Source organism: Hakea prostrata, chromosome 9 (assembly GCF_041222555.1).
Source record: "Hakea prostrata isolate BN-2017 chromosome 9, UWA_Hpros_2, whole genome shotgun sequence".
Lineage (NCBI taxonomy): Eukaryota > Viridiplantae > Streptophyta > Magnoliopsida > Proteales > Proteaceae > Hakea > Hakea prostrata.
In genome coordinates this window covers 61,399,782-61,411,977 of record NC_142608.1, presented here as the reverse complement: position 1 = coordinate 61,411,977, position 12,196 = coordinate 61,399,782, and the positions used below count along the sequence as shown (strand labels likewise).

The following is a 12,196-nucleotide window of genomic DNA, read 5'->3' as shown; positions in this document are numbered from 1 at the left end:
ATGTATTTTCTAACGCTTATGAATTACACAATAGGGGGATAGGGCCCACATGAGACCCATTAAGATTCTCTACCTCAAATTTTTGTAAATATTCACAAGTAAGTCCCACCATTATTGTATGATTGGAAATAAAAGGAACACGGTGTTTTTCCCCTAAAGGGAAGGTAATATAGACTCCCTTAAAGCTTTGTACTTCTTTTATCTTTTCAGCCATTGGACACCAATTGTCTATACCCTTTACGCTTCTAGATGAACATCATGTTGATTAGTTAAATCATTATCATCATATTTCATGAATGCATAAAACTACAAGTTAACATCTGATAGTGTGGATTCAAAGACTTTTATGGTGTGGATTTTACAAATGTGAAATCTAATGGCATGGAGTTAAATAGTCTACTTGGTGGATTCAAAGACTTTTAAGGTGTGATATATACATATGCAAAATCTGATGGTATGGAGTTAAATAATCCACTTGGCCTTCATCCAATGGATTGAAGGACGCAAAGATTAGACACCGGGACTTCTTATTCTCAGCTGCTGGAAGAAGGCCACATGGATTATTTAGATTCATCTCGTGTTATTCGATGTTGTGGTCTATCATGTAGGAAATCCAACAGTGTAGATTTTAACAATCCACGTGGCATTCATCCAAATTCGTCTGTGGTTTTAGGTTTTCTTAAGAAATTTCTAATAGTAACTTTCTCCCTAACATTCACAATTATGCCAATCACAATGACAGAAACTCATTCATGGACTTTTTCAGATAGAAACAAACCCAATTAGAAAACAGTACATCATTCATGACGATTCTAGCAAACATGTTTTTTTTTCTTTTTTTTTCTAATACAGTTGCATATTGAAAACAGTTTCTTTAAGTGTAAAGATAAATTTAAACAATATCTTGTTTCCTAGCAAATGTCACTGTTCCGCAGAATCGGGATGGATCAGCTGACCAATATATATAACTCACCTAATAACTTAAGACTCTGGAGTTGATCATGAATATTGAAAAAGCTTCATTCAATGTGTCGGCGGCCATGCTTTAAATAACTTACACATTTAGCTAGCTTCTCAGCTTTCCCTAGGAGGAAAATATACTTGTCAACTGAAGAAGGCTAGTCAAGAAGTTTGAATAGACAAACGGGACATTATATAGATCAGAGGAAATCAAACAGCTATAAAAACTAGTTTTATGACTCATTCCTTGTTTTAGAATTTATTCTTTCTGTCATTAAAGCATCTAAAATGGGCCAATGGGTTGCGAAAAATCCACTGATGGGAACTGTTCATATTGTGATCTTAGCTCGAATTCAATCTGATCGATCGAATCAAGTGGCTAGCTTGGATTATCTTGACATACCAGTGCTTCAAGTTCATGTGTTGTATCTCGCCAGCTCAGTCTGAGTTCCTGCAAAAGGAAGAAATGCATCAAAGGCACCTGCTAATGCTGAGAGAAACTCTCCAACCGCTTACATCAGAACACAAACATCATAAGATGAAGACTCTAAGTCGCGAGTATTTAGAGTTCGAACCCAGGAGGTTATATCTCATGAAAATGTTGAAGGACCTGGTGTGCCCATGAGAGGCATTGTCTTCTAAATACACACAGACACTAGTACTACTAACGAATGGTTGTCAATGGCGGATAAAAGGAGGTGTTAGTCCTCAATCAACAGAAACTTTGGCTTGAAAATGATCCCCAGATCTACATTGTATACTGGTTTCCCATAACAAAATTGAATTACAAAAAAATTAAAGTAAAAGAAAGGCGAAGATATGAATCGTATGACTTTTACTTGAGGCAGGTCAACCTTTGAAGATCGTAGTATTAAATAATTGATTGGATAGCACAAGCGAGGGAGGACAGCTTCTTAACACGATCCAACTTTTAATGAGTTTGACAAGAGATGGGAGATTTGAAGACGGGTTTGGTCAAAGTTTGAAATCTTGTGATCGAGCACCGATTTTTATATTTTCTATGTAAATTAAATACTCCCTTACTGTGGAAAAGAGTATAAAAATTATTAATTTGGTAAATTGATTCGAAACCTCACTGATCGAGAATTGTTGACAGAATCACTCTTCTAAAATACAAATTAATTAGATCCTGGCCAAAATCTATTTTGACAATCAATTTTTGGCTATAATGCAATCAAAAAATCACCCTACTTTGACAAAGTAATAAAATTTAGAGTTTTTTACAATGGATTTTCTAAGTGGATAAGAAACTAATGTTGGGTTTTACGTATGGGTCCTAACGAGACTGACGCCGTTAGTCGACGTTAAATATTCAAATTTCAAACGGATCAAATAATCTAAAGGGCATTTTGGTCTCTCTATATTTGAAATTTGAGTACATAATATATTGTATTAAGGAAACCTAACATTAGTTTATAGTCCACTAAAGGGATTCACACGTAAAAAACTCTAACATTAATAGATTATGTAATGATTTTAAATATTACTAGTTTATATAAAAAATGATAATTATGTGAGAATGCAAAAATGACATCTCTATTTACATTATCTCTTTCGAACGAGATAAAACTACCTTTTGTAGCTTTTGTGATTTTTGGTTTCCACTCATCTTTGTTGTTTCACGAATGGTAAGTAATTTTTGTATTGTGTTTCAGATCACTCTCTGTGAATGTTAGGCGCATAAATGGATAACCGAAATCCGCCACCGAATTCATCCGATTATTAATAGGATACAAATATAGTATACCCTTTCTTACCGGTTAAATTATCCGATTAAGTTACTCATTTGGATTTATTTTTATAATTTTTTACTTGATATATGTGACGATTTTTCTAGATTTTATACTAAAATAACTACTAAAGTTGTTAACTTAATTCTTAAAATTTAAACCTAGCCTTACCAATAAAATGATAAAAATATCAATAGGTAGTTGAAAATTTGTATTCAATTTGTATTCATGCCCATTTAGAAGATTCTACTTAAGAAAATAACTATCCGATTATCATCCAAATCTAACTGAAACCGTCCGAAAACCGATAGAATATTATCTAAATCCGTCCAAATATAATAGGATGCAGATATAGTATTACCACTATCTGATCTATTTACATCCCTAGTAAATGTGATTTAACCTTAAGAATAAGATGACTAATCAAGGGTATTTTAATCATTTAGCTAAATAAGGTTATTTTGATTATATTATTTTTTCTGAATTTCAATAATTTAATTATAACCGGTCCTTAATATTACCTAACATGGAGGGAGGACCTTATTGAAAAATTGAGGGGGCTGCATGTAAAGTATTCAAAGTCCATTCCTTTGGGAGCAAGTGAAAGGGACGAATATTTTGATTTCTATAAATTTATTATTTTCAACCCGTAGTCACGTAGAAGTTTCTTGACGTACTTGTTCTAGTTCCACTGCACAAAAACAGATCTTTTAGTTTCGCCCAGTTAAAGAGAAGAATTGGTAAAACCATGAAAACCAAATCTGAAGAAAAGGAAGCAATGAATGTTCCCTTTATTTAAGACGTCTCTTTCTCTCTGTTTATCTGTTCTCTGTCTATTCTGGTGTTGCAGAAAGCACAAGCAAGTGCAACTACAACCGGGAAAGTCAAAGTCTCTCTCTCTTTCTCTCTTTCTCTCTTTCTCTCTTCCACTCTTCCTCTCGGGTCTCTATGTTTACTGTATTTTTGGTGTTGCAGAAAGCACAAGCAAGTGCCAATAAGGACCTCGGAAGTCAAAGGTCCAAAATGGTGTGTTCAAACGATTCAACAAACAAGAAGTAAAGAACCCTTGAAACTGATAGTTGAAGGGAAATTGTCAAGGTCTTGCATTCATGACCAAATCATTCTTGGTCTCACAAGCTAGAACCTTCAAAATATTAAAAGACAACGAATTTTCTCCCATCGAATAATAGTACTATGGGGTGGTCATCTGTGGTTTGGTGCATAACGCAGATTCTTTGGGACTTTGCTTGGGTCCTGCGCATTAAGCCATCCGTCAGATCAGAATTTCGGTCGAGATCTTAATCCGAAATCTCAGTTTTACGGTCATGGGCATTTAATGCGCATGACCCAAGCAAAATTAGATTCTTTGCACTCCGACAGGGTGTGCATTCATGCATTCATCATTGGATGCCCTATTTGTGGTACCCAGCAACTAGGGAAAGTACCATGGATAAGGCATCCAGCAAGCGATTGACACATGGACATACACATGCTTGGACGCACAGTATTTGGACTCTTGATGGAGACTTTCAAAACATGTACTCTAATTAATATCTATCAAGACTCCTCATTACATATAGGAAAAATTTTGGAGACAACCCAAAAAAATTGGCGAAAAGCATCGGCACCTCAAAACTATGCCAATTTGGCAATGACCCCCTTTTTAGTTAGAATTGATAGTTTATTAAAAAATAATAATAAATATACCCTTAGTAGTATTGTTCTATATTTTATAATATAAAATGACGAAAGTAGGAAGAAGGAACACGAGGAGGAAGAAAGAAGACAAGAATTCAGGATTTTATTTTACTAAGAGCAATACTATTTCACAAGAGACAGAAGGAAATTTAGGAATTATAAAATTATCCAACCACGACATAACAAAATTTACTAACTAAATATACTATTTTGCAAAATTAAGAGACATTTTGGAGAATCATTATCAATTTGGCATAGCTTTGGAATATCTTTATTTTTTGCCAATTATCTTGGGATGTCCTTAATTTTCTTTTACAAATAAGATTATCGCAGTGATGATATTCTCTAAATCGATTATTCTAAAAGAGAAAGAATGAAGAAGGGAGGGGGAGGGGGAAAATAACTCTAGTAAACACTACACCTATTTTCCTTTTTTTTTTTTCTTTTTTTTTTTTCAAATAAAGCTATTCTCATCTTCTTATCAACTTATACACTTTGTCAAACCGCGTAAATCTTTGTGTTGCTATTGTTTAGTCGGTGTCCCACTATTATGTTGTGATCTTTGCATTGTCGAAAAGGAAAGATCCATCAATTAATGGTTCTTGTTGGTGACTTTGATTGAGATTGGATTGGAACGAAATTTATCAACCAACCAATCAATCATAATGGGGTCCAAACCAATATCTGATTTTTTTAAAAATTTCACTTAATCTCATTATTTTTCTCTTTACAATTTTAATCCTCATGTTTTATTTTAATACAGATAATTTTTTATAGATTAGGAATGGGAGTATTGCATAACATACCATCAGGCATAATTGAACCTACAACCATCTCACTAAGAGATAGCAAGCCATGGTTGTTTCAATATATTTTTAACAATTTATTAATAATTATGTTGCCTATATTTAAGTCATCTTAGTAAGTTATCTATTTTTTTAATATATGTAGACCTTACACAATATAGGACCCGCATTTGAATACAATAACATCATTCAAAGGTGGGACCCTCAGAGTAAATTGTACATGCATTTCCACATAATATATATAAGGTGAAAAAACGTCCATATTCCTCCGAAAGAGAGGTGATTAATCAGTTTCTCATTATTCGGCCGTCCATATTGAATCCTGGCTCCATCGCTGACTCTAACAATGTTGAAATGCTAATTTACAGCACCATCAGAACATTGCACGGATTGAAAAATGAAAAAAAAATAGATACGAGTACGGTTTTTTTTTCTTGGCTACTAGTTTCTCTTTTGTTTTTGGGTAAGCTTCTTAGCTAATAGTCAATATGCAAACAAAAATGTCAAAGGAAGTAAGTTTGGCAGTTTTTTAGCCTCAAATTTGGGCTTGCATGTGTTAGTTGTCTTCACCAGTCACAGGTCCTCTAGAATGTTTCCTTTTCAGTGAGATCCTCTAGAATTGCTCATATTGTAGAAATTGAATGTAGACAAAAAGTTCTATGCTTTAAAAGTATCTATATGATCCATATTAGAGACAATCGATAAGATTTTTTAATTTGGTTTTCTTATTTTGTTTTTTAAAATAATGGAGATGCATGGATAGCACACAAATTATTATCAATATAATACAATATTCTTACTGGATAACTCAAAAATTATTGATTCAAATATAATACAATATTCGTTACGAGATAATATATCTATTAAGATCATCTAATCGATACAACACTCGTTACTAATATTCTAAGTCTTGTTACAATTCATCCATTAGGTGCACCCTTTTCTCTATCTTCATGAATTTATAAACTGATTAATGTGATTATTTTTTCTACAATTTACGGAATATAGAGATACGTGCATCACCGGCATCTTCAACAAACCATGTAGGAACGCATTTTTAAAGCTGAATTGCCGAATTGTTCATTTCATCGTAGTGGCAATACTAAGCACAAGCCTAATGGAACCTGTAGGCTTAATAACTTGACTAAAAGTCTCGTAAAAATTTATTCCTTCTTGCTAGGTAAAACCTCGTGCGATACGACAAGCTTTAAGCCTTCCATGGGAGCCATCAGCTTTAGGTTTAGATTTAAAAATCCAGTTGCAACTAACGACATTCATATCAGCAGTCCTAGGCACCAGAGACCAAGTTTTATTTTGATCTAACACCTTCATTTCTTCTTGCATAGCAGAGAACCAACCTATATTAGCTCTTTCACAGACTTAGGGACACGTGGAATAGCAGAAATTGTGAGAATATATCTTGGATTGGGCTTTACAACCCCAACTCTAGAACGGATAACCATATGATGGATTTTAGTAGATGTGGGCTGAAGTGAAGACATAATAGTTGTACTGGGCTGAACAAGTGAAGTGGGCTGATTATTAGACAAATTATCATTAGAAGGCCCATTTATCAAAACCACAGTTAACAGAGTCATCTTTGTAAGCAACCCATCCATCAAAATTACTAACATGTATAGGCGAAGAAGAAACAAGAAAATCAATTGTAGGAGGCTTGAATGGGAAAACGCATTCATCAAAAATCACTCTTATTGAAATATACATTTACCAGAAGCATGATGATAACAATGATAACCTTTGTGCTTATCACTAAAACCCATAAACACACATTGTAAAGACCTAGGCTCAAATTTATTAGTAGCATAAGGATTCAAGTAAGGAAAGCATGTTGTCCCAATAACTCGCAAGGAAGAATATGCAGGATCTTGTCCAAACAGTAGCTTCAAAGGGGTCTGTATATCAAGTACACGAGAGGGCAACCGATTAATCAAATATACCGATGTAAAGAAAGCCTCAACCCAGAAACACATTGGAATAGAAACATGATACATCATTACTAGACCTAGTTCTACTAAGTGTCTATGTTTCCTCTCCACTATACTGTTATGGGCAGGAGTTCCCTACAAGAAATGTGATGAACTATACTATTATCAGTCAAACATTGTTAAAAAGCACCCAAGCTGAACTTACCTTCCCCCATCAGATTGAAACACCTTAATACGAGCATCAAACTGATTCACAACCATGACTTTAAAATTAGGGAAACAATTATAAAGCTTTGATTTTCAACAAAGAGGATACAACCAAGTGTAGTGAGAGAAGTCATCTACAAACAAAGCACAGTACTAAAACTTTTGAACACTAGAAACCGGTGCTTTACCCCACAAGTCACAATGAATTCTGTCAAGGGGTTTTACAGTTCTAGTGAAAAAATTGACAAAAGGTAATTGTGCACTTTTGCTCATCTAACAACTATCACATACATTTTTGGATTTATAGGTTACGAACTTACGGTAATACATCCTCTAGATTTCAGAAAAGCAGTGATATGAAGAAAAGGATGCCCCAACCGTTTATGCCAAATGTCTTCATAAACAAAACAAAAATGAGAAGAAAACAAAGCCTGAGGAGCTGAAACAACATCATCAAAGACATATAAACCATCACCCTTACCGCCGATGCCAATATCTCTTGAATTTGAGCATCATTGACAAAGAACCCACAATTAGTAAACTCTACTACACAACCAAGATTAGAGGTTAACTTGGAAATAGAGACCAAGTTCTTTTTAATATCTGGGACAACCAAAACTTTCTTGGAGAGGCAAAACCGAATTACTTAGAGCCAGATTACCAAAACCCTTATGAGTGATTGAAAGAGATAACCAATTGCCAACCATTAATCCAGAAGAACCTTTGAAAGGAACTAAACAATAAAGCTTACATAATTCTGAGGTAATATGATATGTTGCTCCTGAATCAAGGAACCAACGATGATCTTGATGATCATTCAATTGAACAGCTGCTAAAGCCTTTGGGATAGAAGAAACCTGATAAGAATGATCAAACCGAAACCAGCATTTGAGAGCATCGTGCCCAATTTCTTATAAACTTGACACTTGAGAATAGCATAAGACACAGAGGCATAATTTTCTTTGTCAGAATTCCGTAATTTTGTTATCTACGAAAACCCTCGATTTTGCAAGGAGAAATAACTGCCACTATATGAACGACCTCCTCCTCTGCATCAAAATCCCCTACGACCATCATCTTTCCTCACCATTTGAGCAATGAAAGCAAGAGCCGAACTAGGAGCTTCACCAAGAACACCCTTATTTCGCAATTCATGGCTTTGGAGCAAAGGAATAATTTCAGAATAAGAAGGTACATGCAATTTCAGCATAGTTGTTGCCAATGTCTCATAAGAAGAGCCCCAACTAGTCATTAATAAGAAATCTTTATGCTAATCAGCCATGGGTTTGCCAATCCAAGCTAACTGATCACATAGTCTTGAAATTAATAAAGAAATCTGCAAGAGTTTGCCAATCCAAGCTAACTGATCACTAGTTTGAAGCCTTCAGATACTTGAGAGAAAGCATCTGCTAGGGTTTTTCAAAGATTGAAAGAGGAAGTTGTGCCTACCGCCAAACCAAGAACACTATCAGCTAGTGTTCCTGTGATCCAATCTTTAACAAGCTGATCGATACGAATCAATGCCTAATAAGAGGGATTTATAGATTCTTCACCATCATCATTGATCAACACGCGAACAGGGGCTTGAATCTCTCCATCAATGAACCCAACAAGATCTTAACTCTCAATTAGGGTATGAAGCTAGGGTAAGGAAACCGCAAAACAGAGAAAGAAGATGCAGCCATGGGAAAAAGAGAAGACAGAGAAGAGAAGTTTACACTCAAAAAGAGAGAAGATAAAGAAGAGAAGTTTATGCTCGGAAATGAATGATACCATATAGAAAAGAGAAGACAGAATGTACCATTGGAAAAAAAAATGCAAAAAAATTGATGAACAAAAGAAAGAAAAGTTACTAAATTCTTAAGCTCAGGACCAACCTTCGAGCCCATATAATATTCCCTCTATATATTGTGGGAAAATAAAGCCTTAGGTAGGTGTTTCTACCCTAGAACTTTTCTTTTCTTCCAAGGAGAGCAAAATCCTATCTTTTTTCAGACTCTCTAACAAAAACCTACCAAAAAGAAGGAAAAAAATTCTCAATTCTAAATCGTCTCAGTGGTGCCTACCTACTTGATTACCATTTTCTCAATTCTCCTCCATTAGATCCTTAATCAACCTTCCCAGAGAATTAAATGAAGATCCACCTTCCATCAAAGCCTTCCTACTCTTCTCACTCATCTCCTTAGTCTTCCTCTTCACCTCATTATCAGGATCCATCAAACACCTCACTGCTTTCTCCACCTCCTCAGCCATCACCAAATCCTCATCTCCTCCTCTAAAATCCATCTTCAACTCCACTGCTAAACCTCCCAACTCCTTCACCATCCCGAACCCATTCAGGTGCTGCTCCGCATACAGTGGCCATGCTGCGATCGGCACATCGAACCACAAGCTCTCCAATATCGAATTCCATCCACAATGTGACACAAATCCACCTGTTGCACGGTGGGCCAACACCGCAACTTGTGGGACCCATCCACGCACCAAACCTGTCCCCGCTGTCCGATCCAAGAATCCTCTCTGGTAGTACCTCTTCGAGATTTGCATAATCATTTGGAAGGGCAAGCCTATCCCGTGGTGGCTCTCGGATTGACCATAAGAACCGTTGATCGCTCCTCTCAAGCCCGAGAGCGATCTCCTTTACCTGTGGTGCACCGAAGCTTCCTGCACTGCCGAAGCATAGGAACGCCACCGATGAATCGGGCTGATCGTCGAGCCATCTCATGATGTCCTCGCAACCGGTCTGGTCAGGATTTAGAATCCGACCGTGGAGATCGAGTAACGGTCCAACCGGGTATAAAGGTGGAGTTCGACCATCAGAGGCTAACGAGTGAACCGCATAGGGTTCTAACTCGGTTAATGTATTTACGATAATACCCTTTGTTTCTCTGAACCTGCGGCCATGGTAGAGATACCAAGCGTAGCCGTCCTGGTTTCTCGTCCACATTGGCAAGGGCAACACCTGTGGAGGGACCGGGTTAGCAAAACCCGGGATGAGCAACTCGGTGGCTGACTCTTTGAAATCGGTTTGAATCTGAACATCAAGAACTGGGAGATGAAGCATGACACCAAGCATGTGTGCAGTAGATGTGAAGAAGAGATAAGAAGGAACACCGAATTCGTTGGCTACATCGATCATGGTGGTGCAGAAGAAATCAATAACTAACCCAACGAGTCGGGACCGAGTTCCTTTAAGATCAGACTGGGAGGAAGAGAAGAAGAGTTGGGTAATTGCGTCTTTGACGAGTTGTTTGTGTTTGTCCATGAAAATGGATAAAATGGCTTCTGGGGTTTGAGCTGTATTGGGTGAAGGTGGATCTAGCAGAGGAAGATCGATGAATCTGATTCCTGATGCACTGAAATCAGGCGAGTTGGGAAATTTGATGAGGAGAATAGTGATGGAAAGGCTACAATCTCGAGAAATGAGATGCTTTGCAAGCTCAATTGCCGAAACGATGTGGCCAGGGATTATAGCTGGAACGAACACCAGATCTGCTCTCTTCGCCATCGCCTTGTTGTTCTTCTTCTTCTTCTACTGCATGCACTTGGTACTTTGGCTAGGGCAGAAGCTATAATGGATTCAAAATTTTTGAAGAAGAGATTAATTGCTTCTTCTACTTCTTCGTGTTGAACGGTCACGTTTTTGAGTTGTGAGTAAACCAACTTCACTGACATAGTGCCATGCCACCCGTTACAAACCAAGGCTGGGACTTTGTGTGTAGCAGGTACGTTATCCAAGAATCGCTGGTGATTTTTTTGTCGTCCAAAGAAATTTTCGATCAAATTTGTGTAAAAGCAATTATTATTATTAATATATATATATATATATATATATATATATATATATATATATATATATATATATATATATATATATATATATATATATATATTTTTAAGAATAAGGAACTTGTATTAAGAAAGTAACTAAATAAGAGGATTACAATCTATAGTATGGTTTTCCAGCAATATCATTATAGACACTAATATTCAAACCAAGAGGTAACCCTCCCGGGTCAAATTGCATCTCGCCAGGAGCTTGGAGAAACCCTGCAAATAAGTCTGCTCCTTGGTTCAATTGACGAACATGGTGTAAAATAAAGCAATCCCTAGAACTCCGTTGAAGTGTGCGAATGTCATCAACCAAAGAATCAACATACCAGGGAACTCTATGGGAACCCAAGATCATAAAAATGGTCTCGGGAGAATCAGAGCGAATTTGAATTCTTCGAATACCACTCTGTAAAGCATGTTCTAAACCTGCCTTTATGTCAATCAACTCCATAACTAATTTCAGTCCTCATGGATAGCACCGGCAATAGTAAAGATGACAGTACCACTGTAGTTCCGCCCCACACAACCATAACCACCCAATTCTTCTCGCACAGAGCCATCGCAGTTCAAGCATAACCAACCAATGTTCGGTGGTTCCCAATTTAATACTTTAGGAACCAAAAGTTTAAAATTGACTGCAATGCTCCACTTCTTGAAAAAGTCTCTATTTCGGGCATTATCGAGAGCAAGCTTAAAGATGTCGGTAAATCGTCACCGAGTATCCATAATAATTTGCCAGATGATGCCAATACTACTGAGCTTTTCCAGTAACTAGGGCCATGAGCTTTTCACCGTAAGCATCCTTAATTTCTTTATGAGCAACTTAATCTAAGATTTTCACCATATAGATTCTTCCTTTATGAGAGACTGGTGATGTTGTATCTATATAGTTTTTCAAACTCCAAAAAGTAATCCTATTATGCAGAAAAAAACCTTTGGTGTTTCTCTACTTGTAGTTTTTCTTTTCTTCCAAGGGAGCTGAAAGATGTTGCTC

General features: G+C 36.5%; 1 protein-coding gene across 1 annotated transcript; it reads right to left on the bottom strand.

The window, feature by feature from the left end:
• Nucleotides 1-6,205: 6,205 nt before the first annotated feature.
• On the bottom strand, nucleotides 6,206-11,035 carry LOC149006000 (anthocyanidin 3-O-glucosyltransferase 2-like). The gene is given in 2 exon segments (XM_089168675.1): nucleotides 6,206-9,885; nucleotides 9,887-11,035. Coding segments are annotated over 2 exon segments (1,422 nt in total). The 5' UTR covers nucleotides 10,877-11,035; the 3' UTR covers nucleotides 6,206-9,453.
• Between the last annotated feature and the right edge of the window lie 1,161 nt (nucleotides 11,036-12,196).